Source organism: Oratosquilla oratoria, chromosome 40, assembly GCF_046742065.1.
Source record: "Oratosquilla oratoria isolate Oo_2021 chromosome 40, ASM4674206v1, whole genome shotgun sequence".
NCBI classification, from domain to species: domain Eukaryota; kingdom Metazoa; phylum Arthropoda; class Malacostraca; order Stomatopoda; family Squillidae; genus Oratosquilla; species Oratosquilla oratoria.
The window spans coordinates 39,377,652-39,399,891 of NC_134816.1; the positions used below are offsets into that span (position 1 = coordinate 39,377,652).

General features: G+C 37.9%; 1 protein-coding gene across 1 annotated transcript; it reads left to right on the plus strand.

Moving 5' to 3' along the window:
• The first annotated feature begins 214 nt into the window (after positions 1 to 214).
• On the plus strand, positions 215 to 21,977 carry CCT8 (chaperonin containing TCP1 subunit 8). Its single transcript, XM_076177562.1, has 9 exons — positions 215 to 395; positions 14,977 to 15,147; positions 16,230 to 16,475; positions 17,717 to 17,896; positions 17,996 to 18,175; positions 19,477 to 19,730; positions 19,847 to 19,967; positions 21,172 to 21,309; positions 21,414 to 21,977. The coding sequence occupies exons 1-9, from the start codon at positions 336 to 338 to the stop codon at positions 21,702 to 21,704; spliced, it is 1,641 nt and encodes a 546-aa protein (XP_076033677.1). The 5' UTR covers positions 215 to 335; the 3' UTR covers positions 21,705 to 21,977.
• The last annotated feature ends 263 nt before the right edge of the window (positions 21,978 to 22,240 follow it).

Consider the following 22,240-nt stretch of genomic DNA (forward strand, 5'->3'; position numbering starts at 1 on the left):
CATTAAAACCATGATAAGATACTTTACTAACAAAAGTGCTGTGTACACTGTGTTACCAATACCAACTACATTACGACTGGAATTAACATCCAAATAAAATAAGAATGGCAATGAATTTATACAATATATTGATCTGAAGAGAACAGTTATACATAAATTGTATATTAGATAACTACTGACACAATTTTGTGTATTTTCTGCATAAATATTTCCAGAACGTTCTAGAATTACTGATCAATCATGTTGGTATCCCTGAGATTCCGTCTGCTGAGGTGCTGTGGTAGGGGAAGGCGCGAGGCGAGAAGAGCACGCCCGAAGTAAATTGAATTACAAGAATGGCTCTCCGTGTTCCCAAAGCCCCGGGCTTTGCCCAGATGTTGAAAGATGGTGCCAAGGTAATTATTTATTCATATGTTCTAATATTAATGTTAATTTCTGTCTCGTGTTGTAGGAATACAATTTTTAAGTGACAGTTGTCAGGTCTTTGTGGCGGCATGGATGGGATGAATCATTGCACCTGCCCAATTTTATAGATATTATGCATGAAGTTCTGAATATACCGTAATAATGATGCATCAGTAAGTTTGGCATGATTATTCATTTTCCTATTGGCTTCAAATTTCTGACATTCGAGATATAACAACATATTTTGCTGGTATGATTACAAGAAGGCGTGCTCGGGCACATTGATGCCCACACAATCATGCAGTTTGTGAGAATTTTCGTTATGGTTTCTAGCACCCGTTTTCTGAAATTTGGTGGGATGAAGTCACTAGAAATCTTTGCTGAAAATATGCTGAATAGATAATATTTTAAGTTCCATGATTATGTAACCCCTGGAAGTAGACATGATGATTATTGGAAATAATGGTTTGACAAAGAAGAGAGTTAGAGTAACTAAAGCTAGACTGACCGCATCTGTTCTGTTATGAGAAGAAATAAAGGGATCTTTATGATATTGTCGTTTCAGCTTATTACTTTCCAAGATAGCAAAGTTTGTATTACCATAGGGAAGGGTGTGGGGAGTAAATTAAAATTGTGTTTGCCGACAAGATGACCATAATCTAGAATATCGGTGTAATCCTTAACAAATACCTAGTATTTATTGAGGTAGAATTCCAGGATCATGCAAACACATACAATTAACATGGAATTTACATTGTCCAATAGTTCGTAATATAATGTATCCAAACCTAACATGATGTAACCAGCCCTTAGACAAAATAGATCTTCGAAATGGAAAAATGAAAGAAATAAAAATTTTGTTTGCGTGATACAGGAATAATGCCTTCATTAAGAAACATTCATTTATTATATACATATACCGAAGGCTTTTTCCCCCTTACATGGGAGGTTATCCGAGGTTAATAACAATGTTATAGTGGGACCACCAAGTGTCTGTAAATGATGTTCCTAACTTCAAAATACACAAAGCATAAAGATATTTTGCCTGAAGATGCTTTAGTAAGGAGACATCATGAACTTTAGGGCGGAGACCACATGTATCAGAATTAGGTGATGAACATTGGATAGAAATAACTAAGTATCTTCTGTATGAAGGAATTTTATTTATTTGTTTTTATTTTATTATTGAAGGTGGAGGAAGTAGACGCAGAGTAATGGGATAATTTTAATGCTTTAAAGTTTCAACCTACAGGGTTTTGATCAAGACCCTGTGGGTCGAAATGTTAAAGCATTAAAATTCTCCCATTATTCCTCGTCTACTTCCTTCACCTTAAGTTACATTTGTCATTGTGTAGTTAATTATTTTAATATTAATTTTATTTTATTTTATTTATTTTTCACTCCTTGAGAGGGATTTTTTAGCACTGATTTAGAAGTATGGTCTCAAGTGGACCTATTTGACAATGTAGTTTATTTTTCCACCCCGCCTCTGCTAGACACTAATTTTTTTTTTTTTATAAGAAAGGTAGCCAAGAAACTGTACTATAAATTACCAACATTCTGTTATCACCAAATATTCACATAACTTAAGCTAGAGTGCAAAAGATTTTTATGCTGCTCAAAAGGGTTTCTCTACATCTCTATTTTCCACGTGAGGGGTGAGGGAGGGTCGCCATGTTAATAAAGTAGCTGGCTCTGCTGTGGATGTGCTGTTTCACATACTCTGGTGCATCCGACCTGGGCACTGGAGAGGAAATGGGGCTGACCCTTCATCCACGTGAAGTTAGAAGAAGTAGGAAAACAAGTGTGGGTGGGTGGGTGCATGCCCACCTCCCATATATGTGGAAAGAGGCCCATACATACATATACCAAGGCATTTTCCCCCTTACAAGGGAGGTAGCCAAAAAGGAAAAGGCATAAAACCATTCCCACCCATTCCATCCCTAAATACACTCCACTCCCCTTCACCCTCCCTCTTATCTTAGCACCTCCTGGATGACAGGTCATCCCTGCACCTTGTCCACTGCCCTGGGTCAGACAGAGGCAGTGTCACAAGACACTGCACATCCACAGCAAGGTCGCTTCATTAAATCGGCGACCCTCCTCTCCATCCCCCCATGCAGAAAAAGAGAAGACGAGGAGAAATCCCTTCAGGCTGCGTCAAATTTTTCTCGCACATACTACCTCATCCCCCATTCCACATCATGCATAGTATATAGATAAAGCATGAAGAGAATTTTGGTAATTTATTTTGATGTGTAGAAATGGAGTGGGGGAGCAAATTATTCTACAAGCAAGACCACTTAGTATTATATTTTTAAACTAGAGCCCTGATATCTTTAAATGAAAATATTGTTATTAGGAAATCGGCATTAACATTTGATTATAGCCCTAAGATTTATGGCAAAATACAAAGAGTTTGATACAAAGGGTAGAGTATTAGAACAGTACATACATACATATACCAAGGCTTTTTCCCCCTTTCAAGGGAGGTAGCCAAAAAGGGAAAGGCATAAAAACATTCCCACCCATTTCATCCCTAAATACACTCCACACCCCTCCCACCCTCCCTCTCATCTGAGCACCTCCTGGATGACGGGTCATCCCTGCACCTTGCCCACCGCCCTGGGTCAGAAGCAGTGTCGCAAGACACAGCACATCCACAGCAAGGCCGCTTCATTAAATCGGCGACCCCCCCCTCTCCGTCCCCCCTTGCATATAAGGAGAGGACGGGGAGAAATCCCTTCGGGCTGCGTCAAAATTTACTCACACATACTACCCCACCCCCCCACCCATTCCTCCTCATGCAATCACACATCATCCATATACAACCATTCTCCACTCACCTCTGTCTTCCGTCCTCTCCCTTCCTTCCTCAACAGACATTCCCCTCTTCCCCAAAGCCCCCTTCACCCCATCCATCCACCTCATCCTAGGACGTCCCCTCATGTTCACTCCCTCCACATCTGCCTTCCATACCTCTTTTACTAGTCTTTCTTCACTCATTCTTTCCATGTGTCCAAACCATCCTAATATTCTTTCATCAACCCTATCTCCCAACTCCTTTTTCACCCCTGTTCTCCTCCTCACCTCCTCATTTCTCACTCTATCTAGCCTAGTAACCCCCACCATACTTCTCAGACACCTCATCTCAAACACATTCAAACTCCTTCTCTATTCTTCTCTTATGTTCCACGTTTCTGCCCCATACAGTGCTGTTGGCACAATCACTCCTTCATACAGTCTCCTCTTCGCATCCATTCCCAAATGTCTATTCCTCATTACACTCTTTAACCCACCAAGGCATTTACTCACTTCTCTCAATCTACATTCTACCTCCACCTTCACTCCACCTTTTCCTGCTACACTTGCACCCAAGTATCTAAAACTATCCACTTCCTCCAGTCGCTCTCCCTTAATGTTCACTTCCAGTCTACTGCCACTTTCACCCCTTGTACATCTCATCACCTTACTTTTACCCACATTTATCTTTAGCTTTCTTCTATCACATACTCTCCCAAACTCTGCCACCAGCTTCCTCAATCCCTCCTCCGACCCTGCCACAAGCGCAGTGTCGTCCGCAAACAACAGCTGGCTCACCTCCCACTTTTCTCCATTTTCTTTAACCATCTCCAATCCCTGACCCACTAGAACAGTGAATAGGTTATTTTCCTCCACTCCTCTTCCTATTTACAAAACTAAATGAAAGTAATAGGTACTTGTCATACTTTTAAAATTCTCCCTTTCCTCTACCAACTGCTCAGATATTAGTTCATAACATAATGTAGGGTGGAAGTGAAATCAATATTGCATTAAAAAGAGCATATTATAGGAATCCTGGACTTTTTCCCATGTACAGAATTATTTTGTATGTGTTGTAAACGCCAGGTAGATAGATGTCGCCAGTTGATCCTGGACACGGCAACTTACATGGCCTTTTCCATGAAAATTGGCTCGACATTATTTCAAACAAATTTCCAGATAATCGGTAAAAACCACTGGTCTGGTGGAGAGGTCACTCAAGAAATAACGAGTTCATCTGGGTCAGTGAAATGAGATTTAGTCATTTGTGAGGTGGTTGTATCTGGGCCAGCTTGATTTTGTGACCAGGTCCATTCTGTGCTGGTACTGCATTACTGCATACATATACCAAAGGCTTTTTTCCCCCTTACACGTGGGATAGCCAAAAAGAAAAAGGCATAGAAATCCCTCCCACCAATTTCATTTCCCATATATTCCACTCCCCTCTACCCTCCTCCCTCCCATCTTGGCACCTCCTGGATGATGGGTCATCCCTGCATCCTGTCCACTGCCCTGGGTCAGAAGCAGTGTTGCAAGACACAGCACATCCACAGCAAGGCTGCTTCATAAATTCGGCGACCCCCCTTCTCCGTCCCCTCACACAGAAATGGAGAAGACGGGGAGAAACCCCTTCGGGCTGCGTCAAATTTTCCCTCACACTTACATTCCTTTTAAAGACAGACCTCGCCCAAAGTGGCTCTACAAAGAAACTGAAAAAGTATTGCTAAAAAGAGACAGGCTTATAAGAAATATAAGTGCTTGGGTGCATCTAATGACTATGAAAGTTATGTATCAATACAGAGAGATTTAAAAAAGACAATAAGAAAAAGAAAACGACGATACGAAATGAACATCGCAGATAAATCCAAAGAGAATCCCAAAGAATTCTATAGTTACATTAGAGATAAAAAGGTTGTTACGAATCACATTGGTCCACTATTATCTGCTGACGGTCAACTTGAATATTCAAATGAAGGAATGTGTAATTTCTTAAACAATTATTTTAGCTCGGTATTCGTAAAGGAAGCACCTCAAAGTGAACTCCAAACTGAAACCTGTGAAAAGTCTAGGGTAAACTTACTACGGTAAATATAACAAAAGAAAAAATTAAAAGGTGTATAGATAAACTCAAAGTTAATAAAACACCAGGGCCTGACGGTTGGCATCCAAGAATCTTAACCCATTCAACTCCGATGACAAGATGTCTTGTCATTTGGTCAAATAAAACAAAAAATCATAATAAAACAACAAAATGTTTGATGATCAAACAGCACCAGAAAAATATGACGTCGTCAGTCCTCCTCCTCGAGGAGGAGGACTGACGACGTCATATTTTTCTGGTGCTGTTTGATCATCAAACATTTTGTTGTTTTATTATGATTTTTTGTTTTATTTGACCAAATGACAAGACATCTTGTCATCGGAGTTGAATGGGTTAAAGGAAATGAAAAATGAGATTGTTGTTCCATTAGAAATTATTTTCAAGAAATCCATCATATCAGATGTCCCAAGAGAATGGAAGCTAGCTAACGTTACTCCCATATTCAAAAAAGGTGACAAAAAGAAGCCAAATAACTATAGGCCTATAAGTTTGACTTCAGTCGTAGGAAAAATAATGGAAACTCATCAGAGATGCTATCGAACATCATTTAGAAAGTAACCGTTTGATAAATGATAGCCAGCATGGTTTCAGACGGAAACATTCTTGCGTGACTAACTTACTCGAATTCTACAATACAGTTATCTCGAATTATGACAAAAGAAACAATATAGATTTAATATATCTAGACTTTGCAAAAGCTTTTGATACCGTCCCACACAAAAGACTACTTACTAAATTAGCTTTACACGGAATAAGTGGTAGCCTATTAGGTTGGACTAATAATTGGTTGAATGGTCAAAAACAGAGTTGTTTTAGATGGGAAAATGTTACAAGTGGAGTTCCTCAGGGTTCCGTTCTTGGGCCACTTCTATTCATAGTATATATAAATGATATAGACCATGGACTAAAATCTGCTGTTTCCAAATTTGCTGACGATACAAAACTGTGCGGAGTGGCAAATGATCACTCAAACCAATTAGATATTCAAGAAGATTTAGATAAATTACAGCAATGGTCTGAAAAGTGGCTAATGAAATTTAACACAAGTAAATGCAAGGTAATGCACATAGGTAAAAATAACAGTAAGTACGATTACAAGTTATTTGGAAATTCGTTAACAAAAGTGGATAGTGAAAAAGATCTCGGCGTAATTATCAGTAACGACCAAATCATCCAAGCAGTGTATTTCAGCCTCTGAGAAAGCAAATAAGATTCTAGGACTGATTGCGCGATCTTTTGATTTCAAAAGTCCATCACTCATTAACAAGCTATATAAATCGTTAGTTCGTCCACATTTGGAATATGCTGTTTCCATATGGTCACCAAATCTCATTAAAGAGATTGACAGACTGGAAAAAGTACAAAGGCGAGCCACAAAACTGATTCCAAATATCAAAAATAAATCATACAAAAATCGACTAAAACATGAATCTGTTTTCCCTAAAAAAGCATAGACTCAGAGGTGACTTGATACAGGTCTTTAAGATTCTAAAGGGAATTGACATCAAAAGTGACAAAATTTTCACATTGAATGAGACAAGAAACAGTGGTCTCAAACTGTCCGGAAATAGATTCAATTTGGAAGTAGGTAGAAATAACTTTGCCAACCATGTAGTTAATGAATGGAATAAACTTCCTGCACAGGTAGTACAATGTAGTTCAGTTCGAAGCTTTAAGGGGGTTGTCTCTCATTTCGGTGAAAAATATTCAATTTTGTCAAACTTCGTGTGTGGACTGGTGTGGTGTCCCTGAACACCGTGGGACTGGTTTCCAGATGTATAACGCCACGCTTCTCAGGGAATGGCGGGTTTAAAGGGACAGAGATTTAAAGGTCAGCCATGCCCCTTTCTTTTTGCTGTAAGGCTGACTTTCTTTCTTTTTCACTTATAATTATGAGTATACTAGTTTAGGTACATCTGGATGTCTACTAATTGTACACCAAAGGAAATCATTATTCTCCTCATACTTTTGGAAAAATAAACGTTATTTCAAAAATAACTCAAAATTGCAAGTTAATCGTCTTGTGTAAAAATTTCATAATGGATTTCAGTGAAATTTCTGTCACAGATGCTTCCCATTTCCCTGCACATTGTGTTAAATTTCCATTGTCTTACATAAAAAGAGAAGGTTGGGAGGACCAGAAAGGCATAATCCGATCAAGCGAATCACCAAAATGAGAGTCAACCCCCTTAAGAATCATTTAGATAAACACCTAAGCAAGATGCTGTAATGATCATAATTCATTTTATATTATTTGTTTTTGTTATGTTATCATTTGTCTGTTTGATTTTCATTTATTATTAGTTATATGTCAATTTATTATTACTTACTATTTACCTGTTTGTTTATTATTTAACTATACCTATGCATTTATGTATTTTATTTGTTATTTACATTATTATAGTTTTTATTTATTATTTTATTATGATTTTTTTCGCATCCAACCTAGATATGGACCATAAAGGTCTCCTGTCGGCATGCTCCGCCTTTGTAATCATTTGTAACATACTCCCTCACCCCCTCATCCATACACAACCCTTCTCCATTCACCCCTACCTTCTGTCCTCTCCCGTCCTTCCTCCACAGACATTCCTCTCTTTTGTACTGCATTACTGCCCAGAACATAAATATGCCAGCATGGTTCTTGCTTTGATTGGGAGAGGTTTTTCTGTGGGGATGATGGGTGAGGGTGGGAGGGTTTAGTGAGTTTGGTGATGTGTCTTGAAGAGATAGGGTGAGAATGCATTTTTGTGTGGTACAGGGAGCAGATACTTACAGTAATCCTTCCTGTGCCCAAACAAATTGGTGTTCGGATTTAGGAAGTATTTGGAGACTCAAGGTAAGATTGTCCCCTCCATCAGTTTCTGTTCCATTGCTCCAGTGCTAAATGTTCAATTCTAAAAGAATAAAAGTGGTATACAATACAAATAAATCATGCTTGGATAGTGGCAGTTTGTGTATGGGAGTGATTACATTTGAGGAGTATGCTGCTGGTGTGGTTCCCAAGCTACATTCATTCATCTGTACTTACACCATGCAGCGAGATGGGTAAACTGAGCTAGAAAGTGATTAAAATCATCTAGGGACTGTTGAGGCAGTGTGTTTGGCAAAGATATAGTGACAATTTAAAGTCCCAGTTGGAGAATCCTCAGTATGAATACATCAGTTATTGTGATGGATGGATGGGGGTAAAACAGGCTTTGGGGAAGAGAGGAATGTCTGTTGAGGAAGGACAGGAGAGGACAGAAGATGGGTGAATGGAGAAAAAAGTGTAGAGTATAGCATTAATGTAGAACAATGTGCCAGTATAGGACAAAATATAATTTTAGGATATAATGTCACTAGAGGACGAAATGTTACATTAGGATGTAATGTCATAGGACAAAATGTTGCAATGGGATGTAATGACTGGAGGACAAAAGATCATGACGGGAAGTAATGATAGTGGAGAACAAAATATCACGATAGGATATAATGTCAGTAGAGGACAAAATATAATTTTAGGAAGGGATACCGGACAGAATGTCAGTGAAGGCCAAAATATCATGACAGGATGTATTGACAGTGGAAGACAAAAGAACATGATGGGATGTAATTATAGTAGAGAAAAAAATATCACGGTAGGATATAATGTCACTGGAGGACAAAATATAATTTTAGGAAGGGATGCCGGACATAATGTCAATGAACGACGGGAGGCCGGCGTGAATCACGGTGACGTAGGGGGACAAAATGTACAAAAGAGATCGGATGACCGTGATCGACCAGATGTCCGTGATGGGGGAAATGTTAATTTTTATGGGAGAAATGTTAATGAGGCATTGAATGTCAATGAAGGACCAAATAATATAGAGCAAGGTATGAATAAGAAACAAAAAGATAATGTAAGACATGATATTGAGACTCAAAATGTGTCAAAAAGAAATAATCACGAGTTTCTTAAAACCATGTACTTTAATGCTCATAGTATTAGGAAAAAATTTCAAGAAATACAGGCGTATGTCAAAAGCGAAAATCTCGATATGATAGGAATAACTGAGACATGGTTAAATGGTACAGAGTTCGAAGCTGAATTTAATATTGCATGATTTAAACACTTTCATCAGGATAGAAACCACAAGAAAGGTGGGGGTGTTCTGTTGTACGTTAAAAACAATGTTCATGCTTGTGTTTTAGAGAAAGTGAAACAGGATGCATATGATAGTTTGTGGGTTGAGTTAACCCAAACAAATGGACAAAAAAATGAATATAGGTGTAATATATAGGCCAAAGACATTATCATTAGCAGATGACACTCTTATTTCAAGAACTGTCTAGTTTATGCAACCGGGATTTATTGATAATGGGTGATTTCAATTTTACTGACATTGATTGGATGACCCTTGAACATGGCTATATAAGTAGTCGCTTGATTGATTTTCTTGATGACAATTACTTAATTCAGCCTGTAAAAGAGCCCACAAGATATGGAAACTTACTCGATCTATTGATCACTAGCCGCGGAAGCATAGTAACTGATGTAGAAGTCAGTGAATCTGTTGCAAATAGCGATCACAACTTAGTTAGATTCAAACTCCTAAACAATTTTAGAATAGATACTTGTTTCTAAAATACCTGATTTCAGTAAAGCTCAGTTCATAGGTGTATGTCAGGAGCTTCAGCTTACAGATTGGGAGGCAAAATTAAACAAAAACCTGTAGATCAGATGTGGGAAATATTTCAAAATACACTCACTAAGATGATTCAAACTTACATTCCTTTTAAGGACTGACGTCCCCCAAATCAGGCTCGCCCAAAGTGGCTCGACAAAGAAACTGAAAAAAGTATTGCTAAAAAGAGACAGGCTTATAAGAACTATAAGTGCACGGGTGCATCTAATGACTATGAAAGTTATGTATCAATACAGAGATTTAAAAAAGACAATAAGAAAAAGAAAACGACAATACAAAATGAACATCACTGATAAATCCAAAGAGAATCCCAAAGAATTCTATAGTTACATTAGAGATAAAAAGTTTGTTACGAATCACATTGGTCCACTATTATCTGCTGATGGTCAACTTGAATATTCAAATGAAGGAATGTGTAATATTTTAAACAATTATTTTAGCTCGTTATTCGTAAACGAAACACCTCAAAGTGAATTCCAAACTGAAACCTGTGAAAAGTCTAGGGTAAACTTACTCACTACGGTAAATATAACAAAAGAAAAAGTTAAAAGGTGTATAGATAAACTCAAAGTTAATAAAACACCAGGGCCTGACGGTTGGCATCCAAGAATCTTAAAAGAAATGAAAAATGAGATTGTTGTTCCATTAGAAATTATTTTCAAGAAATCCATCATATCAGGAGATGTCCCAAGAGAATGGAAGCTAGCTAACGTTACTCCCATATTCAAAAAAGGTGACAAAATAACAATAGGCCTATAAGTTTGACTTCAGTCGTAGGAAAAATAATGGAAACTATCATCAGAGATGCTATCGAACATCATTTAGAAAGTAACCGTTTGATAAATGATAGCCAGCATGGTTTCAGACGGAAACGTTCTTGCATGACTAACTTACTCGAATTCTACAGCACAGTTATCTCGAATTATGACAAAAGAAACAATATAGATTTAATATATCTAGACTTTATAAAAGCTTTTGATACCGTCCCAGACGAAAGACTACTTACTAAATTAGCTTTACACGGAATAAGTGGTAGCCTATTAGGTTGGACTAGTAATTGGTTGAATGGTCGAAAACAGTTGTTATAGATGGAAAAATGTTACAAGTGGAGTTCCTCAGGGTTCCGTTCTTGGGCCACTTCTATTCATAGTATATATAAATTATATAGACCATGGACTAAAATCTACTGTTTCCAAATTTGCTGACGATACAAAACTGAGGAGTGGCAAATGATCACTCAAACCAATTAGATATTCAAGAAGATTTAGATAAATTACATCAATGGTCTGAAAAGTGGCTAACGAAATTTAACACAAGTAAATGCAAGGTAATGCACATAGGTGAAAATAACAGTAAGTATGATTACAAGTTATTTGGAAATTTGTTAACAAAAGTGGATAGTGAAAAATATCTCGGCGTAATTATCAGTAACGACCTCAAATCATCCAAGCAGTGTATTTCAGCCTCTGAGAAAGCAAATAAGATTCTAAGACTGATTGCACGATCTTTTGATTTCAAAAGTCCATCACTCATTAACAAGCTATATAAATCGTTAGTTCATCCACATTTGGAATATGCTGTTTCCATATGGTCACCGAATCTCATTAAAGACATTGACAGACTGGAAAAAGTACAACAGCGAGCCACAAAACTGATTCCAAATATCAAAAATAAATCATACAGCAATCGACCAAAACATATGAATCTGTTTTCCCTAAAAAAGCGTAGACTCAGAGGTGACTTGATACAGGTCTTTAAGATTCTAAAGGGAATTGACAACATCAAAAGTGACAAAATTCTCAAACTGTACGGAAATATATTCAATTTGGAAGTAGGTAGAAACAACTTTGCCAACCGTGTAGTTAATGAATGGAATAAACTTCCTGCACAGGTAGTACAATGTAGTTCAGTTCAAAGCATTAAGAATCATTTAGATAAACATCTAAGCAAGATGCTGTAATGATTATAATTTATTTTATATATATATATATTTTTTTTATCATTTGTCTGTTTGATTTTCATTTATTATTAGTTATATGTCAATTTATTATTATTTACTATTTACCTGTTTGTTTATTATTTAACTATACCTATGCATTTATTTATGTATTTTATTTGTTATTTACATTATTATATTTTTTGTTTATTATTTTATTAATGTGATTTTTTTTTTTTTTTTTTCCCTGCATGCGACCTAGATATGGACCATAAAGGTCTCCTGTTGGCATGCTCCGCCTTTGTAATCCTTTGTAATCCTTTGATGTGATCCTTGAGGTGGAATGGGTGGGTGGTAGGTGAGGGAGTATGTGTGAGAAAAATTTGACGCAGCCCAAAGGGATTTCTCCCCCATCTCCTTTTCTGCATGAGGGGACAGAGACGGGATGTGGATTGCAGATTTAATGAAGCGGCCTTGCTTTGCATGAGCTGTGTCTTGTGACACCACTTCTGACCAAGGGCAGTGGACAAGATGCGCAGGGATGACCTGTCATCCAGGAGGTGCCAAGATAAGAGTGAGGGAAGAGGGGAGTGGAGCCTGATAGGGATGGAATGGGTGGGAGTGGTTTTTATGCCTTTGTTTTTTGTTTACCCCCCTTATAAGGGGGGGGAAGCCTTTGATATATGTATGTATTGTGTATAAATGAGGACTTTATGCTGAGCCATCAGTTTGTGAAGTTTAAACACTAACTTTGCCCTCAAGGTTTTCAGGGCCATAACATGCAGGGTTGGTGATTTTTTTTATCTTTTTAAAAAAAATAAAAAAAATCGGAATTTTTTTATTTAAATCAGATTTTTTTTATTTAAATCAGATTTTTTTTATTTTATTAATAATCAGCATAAAAGATATTGTGAAAGTTATATATATATTCTATATGTTAGTGTAAAATACATTTGAGGTGTTTTTACAGTGTTGCATCATCTCTCACTTGCTTATAACATGTTTGAGCTCTCAAAATCAGCAATTCAGAAGTGTAAAGAAGAACTTGACTGTCATGTTGGCAGTGTTGTTACAGATAATGCAGCTAATGTAAACAAAATGAGGAAACTGTTAGAACAGGAAAATGAACTGAAGCTGGTGACCTATGGCTGTACTGCACACATTTTGAATCTTCTGGCTCATGATCTGGAAATTGACAATATTAAAGAGCATGTGGTGAATATAGTAAAATACTTTAGAAACAATCATTATGCTTCTGCAAGATATCGTCAGGAAGGTGAGCAACGTCTTGTTATGCCTCAAGACACACGATGGAATACCATGTGTAACTGTCTGAAGACATATATAAAGAACTGGCCAGCTCTCATGAAAATATGTGAAGTTGATAGGGAGCAAATTGATGTCAGAGTTAGAGAAAAGGTGTCTAACTTAACCCTGAAGCGGTTAGCAGAGGACCTACTTGCACGACTAGAACCAATAGCTGTGGCTTTAGACAAAGCACAGAGTGATAAATGTACAATTGCTGAGGCAGTGAACATTTGGAAAGAATTAATCACAACTTTAAGCAATGGCAGAGATGCCCTAACTGCTGTGAGAAAGAGGTATGACCAAGTCATAACACAAGCTCATCTTCTTGCAAACCTAATTCATCCTTCCCTTCAAGGAAAACTGCTTAGTGAAGAAGAAGTGAATAATGCAATGGACTATGCTAATGAAAGGTTTCCTTCACTTGTCCCAGTCATCATGAAATTTCAAGCCAAATCGCCTCCTTTCCATGCATTTAAGTTCAGTGATTTTGTGACCAAGTCTATGTCAGCTGTTGAATGGTGGAGGTCACATTCAAATGTGTTGGATAGTGATGTCATTTCAGCAGCACAACAACTACTGTCTGCAGTGGCTTCTTCATCAGGGGTTGAACGAGTTTTTTCAAGCTATGGTATAGTACATTCAAAATTAAGGAACCGGCTGGGAACAGAAAAAGCTGCAAAACTGGTGTTTTTGTTTAAAACTATGAATGCACACAAAATGGATGTATATGATGATACTAATGATCAGGATGCTTAAAAGAACCAAATTCATTGTCAAAAGAATTAAAAACCTTACTTTTTTATATTCAAATTTTTTTTTAACTACTTTCAGAGAAGTGTTTCATTATGTTTTAAAAGAAGATTGCTTTTACAGAATAAATTCAATGTGCTTTTGCTCTGAATACAGGCTGCAATAATTTTCTTTTTTTTAAATTCATTACTTCAAGAAATAAGTATAGCTCATTATAAGTAACCCTTTTTGATTTCCTTATTCAATAGCAAGTAGATTTTTTTTCTATTGCAAAAGGAAGTGATTTAGCATTTTAGTCCTTAGCTCATTACAAGTAAATCCCTTTGATTTCTTTCTTGATGGATGTGAAATTTTTTGTTGAACTGTACAATAAAAGAAAGCATTTAGTATAAAGTCAGTGTGCTTTTGCTCTGAATACAGGCTGCAATAATTTTCTTTTTTAAATTCATTACTTAAAGAAATAAGTATAGCTCATTTTAAGTAAACCTTTTTGATTTCCTTATTCAATAGCATGTGGATTTTTTATGTTTTTATTGCAAAAGCAAGTGATTTAACATTCTAGTCCTCAGTTCATTCATTACAAATAAAACCCTTTGATTTCTTTCTTAATGGATGTGAAAATGTTTGTTGTACTGTACAGTAAAAAGAAACATTTAGTGTTCTATTTCTCAGAAATATATAAAGCAGGTATAATTATGTTTGTTTTTATATTTTTCATTTACATTCCATATTGCTTTGGGCAGAAGTAAATACTGATTTAAATCGATGATTTTTTAAAAAGAATCATTTTATTTAAATCTTGATTTAAATCTTGATTTAAATCACTGATTTAAATCATCATGATAAATCAGCCAACCCTGATAACATGAGAGTAAAATTCATATAAAGTTAGTTACAAATAACTGAATTCTCACAGTGCAAGGAGGAAATTTTAAGTCAATTTTTTTGGAGATGGTGTTAGTTATGATTTTTCCTAATAGATGTACACTCCTCTCTTACTGTAGCACTACTCTGGTTTGGAAGAAGCTGTGTATAGAAACATTGCTGCCTGCAAGGAGTTTAGTAACACACTCAAGACTGCCTATGGACCACAAGGACGCAACAAAATGATAATCAACCATTTGGAAAAGCTTTTTGTAACAAACGATGCTGCCACAATCATCAAGGAACTTGAAGTAGGTACTGAAGTTTAGTAAAAAATATATATAAGTGTACCCCTTTCATATTATATTTACACACTATTTTATTCTGACCTATCCCGTAGGCTTTAGTGTATGTATGGGTAGGGCTTGGAACTCATTATTGCTATCCCTGTTTCTCTTTGCACCCTCTTTCTGTCCTAAGTCCACATTGTTCTTCCACAATCAATTCCTCCACTTACCTTGTAATTGTCTCTATTAACATTCTGTACACCTTACATTTAACAGACTGATCAAACTAAAACTCTTGCATTCATACTTGTCCCCTTTCCCTTTGTGTAATAAAATTATATGCATCATTTTCCTGCAATCCAGTGGAACACATTCTTGCTTTGAGACCTGTTCATATAAGCTGTTTGAACCACACAGAAACTGTGGCAGTACCACATAGTCAAGGAGAACTTGTGCGGTTGTGTGTGAACACTTCCATTGACTTGCATTGTAATTGAACCGTGGCGATTGAAACCGCCAATATGAACAGGGCCTGAGACATACATCAAGCAATACACCAGACATTCTACTATAACTAGTACTCCCTTTGTCTTATGTGCCGCATGATAGCCATCCGGGTGTTTTTCCAATTTTCATGATATTCAGTGTTACATGTATCTCTTCTTTCGCTGTCTTCGTATTATTTTCCTCTCCTATCAAGGCATTCTCCATTGCCACACTCATTGCCTCCCTATTCTCTTTACATGCAGCAACTTTAAAATATTCCACCCATCATCCTCCCACAGCCTTCACTTCTATTGACATCTGTCGCCTTCTTAATTATTCTTCTCCTCCTCTTCGTCTTCTTCTTCTTCTTCACAGTTCTTCTGTCCTCATTCATCATACATTTTTTCTATTTTGTTTCCATAATTTTCACTATAATACTTCATGTTTTCTTCCTCATACTTCTTTGCAACTATTCCTTATGTACTTGTTTTCTTACAAGATTCATCTATGATTATGAATTTATATCAATTTAATTTGAAATATAGTACTTAATAGTAATTTTGAGATTTGACAGATATTTTGATTGCATAACTATTCTCATTGTGACCATTTTATTCTAGATTGAGCACCCTGCTGCCAAATTAATTGTTTTGGCATCCCAAATGCAAGAGCAAGAAGTTGGGGATGGAACCAATTGGGTGGTCATCTTTGCAGGAACCTTACTCGAGGCTGCAGGAGACCTGATTCGCATGGGTCTCACTCCCACAGACGTGGCTGATGGCTATGAATTGGCCTTGAAGAAGGCTCTTGACATTTTAGAATCCATTAAATGTTGGGAGGTTGTAGATCCCAGGAACAAGGAACAGGTATGTAATATAATGTATGAGCTTCTTTATTTTATTTAATAATTTCATGTGAAAGGAGATAGACTGCATTTAGAAGTGGGATGGATGCAGGATGTGTTCATGCCTTGGTTGACTGCCTCCCTTTTAAGGGAGAAAACGTCTTTTGATTTATTGATAGACTAAGTTCATCCTGCTCCCATTTTGTGATGGGAAATTAATCTCCATTTAGAGAAGAATGCTGATAACTTATAACTTTTTCTGTCTCTTTTCTACTACCCATTTTAAATCTCCTTTACCACCTCTTCATTATCGTAGTGACCTCAAGGATAAAAGTGCAAGAAAGTGCAGTATGTCTCAGTATTCTCATCATCCTTGCATCCTGCTATGTGGGGAGCATTAAGGTTTCACAACTCAGTGCGAGAAAAATCTACATAAAAAATTCTGCTATGTGTCACACCCTTGTCAGAGAAAATTGTACATTATTAAAGGGTTATAAAGCCCTCTGTGAGGGGCACCGTCCTAGCCTCCCAATAGGGGGGGGGGTGACGTTAAACCACATCGTCATTAGAGGGATGGGGGGGGGGTGAGGGACTTGTCATATATGAATGATATTTTGATGCAGCCCAAAGGGCTATTTTGCTACATGGGAGCGGGGGGGGGGGTCAGCAATTAAGTGAAGCAGCCTTGCTACGGATGTGCTGTCTTGCTGCATTGCTTCTGACCCAGGGCGTGGACGAGATGCAGGGATGACCAGACATCCAGGAGTAGCCAAGTAAAGAAGGAGGGAGGGGTAGTGAATGGGAGTGGATTATGTGGGGATGAAATGGGTGAGAGTGGATTTATGCCTTTGACTTTGGCTACCTCCCTGTGAACAGGTTTAATCATGTTTTCTCTTGTTCCAAAAAATTCTGGGTGAAATAGAATGAGTATAACAGCTGTAACTTTATATTTTATAACCCACATAATGTGATTCATCATCATTCATCAGGCAACCTAACATGCATACGAGTTTTTTGACTAGTATTGAAGAGATTAATACAACAGACAACTTCTGTCATTTCCATTATTATTACCTGATTTTATTTGCTCCCATTTCTATAACTTTTTTTCTTCTCCTGCTTCTCCTCCTCCTCCTCCTCCTCCTCCTCCTCCTCCTTCATAAGGGAGGTAGCCAACTTGACTTGGCTTTGGTTCATAATATACTTATTTTATTTATTTATTTATTTATTTATTTATTTATTTTTTGCAAATTCCCATTTCAGGTAACAAAGGCACTTCGCACAGCAGTAATGAGTAAACAGTATGGAAATGAAGACTTCCTTGCAGATTTAATTAGCAGGGCATGCATCTCCATCTTGCCAGAGAAGACTACTTTCAATGTTGATAATGTCCGTGTTTGTAAAATCCTTGGATGTGGTCTACATAATTCTGATGTGATTCAGGTAAGACCTTGTCAAAATTTAAGTGAAAAAGAGCACAGTTGATCTAGTAAATACTTTAATTCAATACACAACATTTTCAACTGGGTTTAATATTTGCAGGGTATGGTATTTCGACGCACAGTGGAGGGATCTGTAGTATCGCAGGAGAAGGCCAAAATTGCCGTGTACTCCTGTCCCTTTGACATCACCACCACAGAAACCAAGGGAACAGTTTTAATCAAGTCTGCTGATGAGTTGGCCAAATTCTCTAGGGGTGAAGAGTCGAGGATGGAGGATACTGTAAGTTTAATCTTTTAACATCTACAGTGTCTACTGGATTAAGAACGGATAGATGGGGGGAAATGTGGAAGTGAGGCTGATAATAGGTGGGAAGAAATCTGTGAGGGTAGAACAGTGCTAGGATGGATTGTGCGAATGGAAAGAACGGATGAGAGACTAGGAAGTCAATTGTTCCATTGCCCCTGGTTTCTCTAGTATAGAAGACCTGCAGCCTTTAAGCAACCAGCAACAGCTTCTGGACAGGTCCACAAGTCACTTGCAGAAGATGTAATTTGTTATTTTCCAGACTAGTAAAGATGTTGGAAAATGGAAGTGGATGGTGTGAGATGGAAAGGAAGACCAAGAATGAAGTGGATGGGATGATGGTGTGAAGGGCATTGAATGCAAATTTGTCATTTGAGCAGAGGAGAGTATACAAAATATAGGAGTGACGAGTGAGGTTGTGAATGACTGAAGGGATGACATAGCTCAAAGGGGGTGTTCTGCTTCTTGATTATATTTCAAGTGGATGAGGAGGGAGTTGTCATGTGAAGCAATGGGGGTAAAGTGGCTCTGGCTGTTGGGGAAGAGCTGTGCTTTACTGCATTGCTTTTAATGTGAACAATGTAAGAAAGACTGGGTGACCCTTCATCTCGAAGGCCTTTAGATGTGTGGGATCTGTCTTTATACTAAAGGCCTTTTCCCCCCTTAAAAGGGAAGTAGCCAGTCAAGGCTACTCACTCCTATCTGCTGCCACTACCCCCTCATCCTAGCCCCTCATGGGTGATGGTTCATCCCTGTCTCCTTACAATTGCCCTGATTAGAAGCAATGCAGTAAACATTGGATGGGGGTTGTTGGGTTTTATTAAGAGCTAATCCCCTTGTAAGGTGGGAAAGGATCCTGGGTTCTTAAAAATATTACTTAAGAACTGAATAGAAGCCTGAAGATGTGTGTGCATGTTTGTCGTATAAGTCGAGGTTTAATATACACAACCAAGGTCTCTTAAACCGATACTCGCCAACCGCCACTTGTGAGAACGTTTTGGGCAAAGGACATAAACCCACAACGGGAATTGGCACAGGATATAAAACTCCACCAGTTCATGAAGTGAGTTTTATGTACTGGGCCCAAACATCCACACAAGTGGCAATTGGTATGTGTTGGGTTAAGAGATGTAGGTGTATAATCCATTTACTATGGCAATGTCCCTTCAGGTCAACAATATATTCTTAAAGGAAAGTTCTTTAAGAGCAGCGTGTGTTGAAGAACGGAGTGTAGAGTGTTTGGTGCATAACAAGTTATTTTATGCTTTGTTTTCCAGGTAAAGGAAATTGCCGATGCAGGAATAAATGTAATCGCTGCAGGTGGCAAAGTTGGTGACCTAGCCCTTCACTACCTCAACAAATACAACATCATGGCTGTGCGAGTACCCAGCAAGTTTGATCTCCGGCGACTCTGCAAAACTGTTGGAGCCACCATCCTGCCAAAGTTAACGTGCCCCACCAAAGAGGAAGTTGGGTTCTGTGATAAAGTATTCGTGGATGAGGTTGGAGACACACCAGTCATCATCTTCAGGTAACTTAAGAGGATGACATTGTAATGTTTAAGGGCATGACTTTCCAGATTTTGCACCAGTATCATACAGTCTTCTACTCCAAGATTGTTTATTTAAAGACCTCTTATTTTCACAGACAAGATGGGGAAGAATCTAAGATTGCCACAATTGTCATTCGAGGCTCAACAGAGAATTATATGGATGACATTGAGCGAGCTGTGGATGATGGTGTGAACACTTTCAAGGCATTAACAAGGGTAAGTTCTCTTGTGAAGTGTAGTATTTACTTGCTTTTTCTCAGGACTAAAAGAAATGAGAGGATAAATGAACATAGTAAGAATGGATGGAAAAGGAGGAAAAATAAGGTTGGGCAGAGCAGTGATTAATTGAAAAGGTATGTGATAATTCGGGGGGGGGGGCAATACAGAAGGTAGAAGATTTATTTGGTGTCTGTATATATAATTAATGTTCCTCCTTTATAATGGGAAAGAAGCCCTTGGTATATGAATAGATTTATTCAGAAGTAAATGAGGTCTGCCTAAGTTAAGGTATGAACCATGTAGATATTCTTGGAAATGGTACACAGGAACACTGTCTACCTATATCTATATTAATAGCTTCTTTCTCCTTTATAAGAGAGGTAGCCAGGGTGTGAACATCAGTTCTTGAAAACCAATGATCAAAAGATTACATTTAGGAAAGTTAGACTTGGATGGCAAAGGAAGTTTAGATATTTGCTCATAATGTCCATGCGTTTCTTTATTTATAAATTTTGTACTTTTGCCTGTTTCCTCAGTAGGACTTTACATCCCTCTTATGGCTTGTCTATGAATGAGAACATAGATAAAAGGTAGCGAGGGGAGTGTGTGGGGATGGAATGGGTGGAAGTGGATTTTATGTATTTGTTTTTTGGCTACCTCCCTTGTAAGGGGGAAAAAGCCATTGGTGTATGTATGTACAATTTGAAGGCAGATAGTGTGGTCTTTATTGAGACAGTTTCTTGTATTGGTGCTACATATATGATTTTATAGGTAGTTTTCTACTTGTTCCATTATTGTGAACCTGGGTTATTATTCCATGTACAGATATAATTCTGTACATGTCACAATTCCAGGGAGAGAGATGATGCCCACTGATCCTGGACATAGTTAACTTATGACTTTTTCCATGAAATGTGGTCCAACAATACATAAGTAGGAAGAACATACAGATACCAATGGCTTTTTCCCCCCTTACAAGGGAGGTAGCCAAAGTCAAAGCATAAATCCACTCCCACCCATTTCATCCCCACATACTCCACTCCCATTCATCACCCCTACCTCCCTCCCTCCCTCCCTCTTTTCTTGGCTCCTGGATGACTAATCATCCCTGCATCTCGCCCACTGCCCTGGGCCAGGAAGAATATGATCATTGTAAGACTTAGAGAATTTGGGTTATTTTGGTTTTATTTTTTACACTCAGGATGGAAGGTTTGTGGCCGGAGCTGGTGCTTGTGAGATAGAATTGAGCCGTCAGATTGAGCTATATGGATTACAGTGCCCAGGCCTGGAGCAGTATGCCATCAAGAAGTATTCTGAAGCCCTCAGGGTATTTGTAAAGGTAAGGCCAATAATGTTGATAAGTTTGCATTAGTAGAGTTATGGTTAAATATGGTAGATTGGTAAATTGAAGGTTACTTAATTGTAACTATTGTCATTTTACAGATTCTAGCCGACAATTGTGGTGCACAAGGTCAGGAAGCTCTGTCAAACATCTTTGCTGAACATCAAAACGGAAAACCAAATGTCGGTTTTGACTGTGAAGGTGACGGAGCTGCCGTGCAAGACGCAGCAGAGAAGGGACTTGTTGATCTGCTTGTGACCAAATTCTGGGGCCTTAAGTATGCTACCTCCGCAGCATGTCAGATTCTCCGAGTGGACCAAATCATCATGGCAAAGAAGGCAGGTGGGCCAAAGCCTCGAGGAATGGGACCTCAAGACCCGGATGACGAGTAAAACATAACCCTGCTCGTAAAACCAGCGTTGGATACCTAATTACCCATATTAATTTATACTGAATCTAGAAATGTTTAAAAATTTCAATGCTAGCACAGCTTCACGCTACCAAAAATTTGCTCGAAAATTAGCTCTGCATAACAAGATATGGAAGTGTGAGAGTGTCACCCTGTGAACTGCATAGGATGTTCCTCCATGCAGTTAAGTTTTTTTTACTCATAATGTTGCACAGACAAATTGCAAAGCTTTTGTTAAAATAAAGCTCAAATACTACCTATCATATCATTAATCCAACATGTTGAAAAAACAAAACAAAACAAAAAACAATGCAAAACAGAAGTGGATGGAATGAATAAAGAGGAAGACCAAGAATAAGGAGGATGCTAAAAAGAAATGGTGCATAGTTGTATGCAAGAGATATTTGTTGACCAAGGAAGAGTGACTAGGGTGAATGGTTGTAAGTGGGAGAAGGGATATGACCTAAGGGATGTACTTAGCTTTCTTCTTCTTTATTTATGGAAATGGGGAGTGAACAA

What these genes read in the sequence shown, in the direction of transcription:
- CCT8 (XM_076177562.1), top strand. Translation starts at nt 336, where the DNA reads ATGGCTCTCCGTGTTCCCAAAGCCCCGGGCTTTGCCCAGATGTTGAAA. An exon ending in CAATCATCAAGGAACTTGAA is followed by an intron (nt 15,148 to 16,229) that starts GTAGGTACTGAA and finishes ATTTTATTCTAG; the next exon opens with ATTGAGCACCCTGCTGCCAA. An exon ending in ATAATTCTGATGTGATTCAG is followed by an intron (nt 17,897 to 17,995) that starts GTAAGACCTTGT and finishes TAATATTTGCAG; the next exon opens with GGTATGGTATTTCGACGCAC.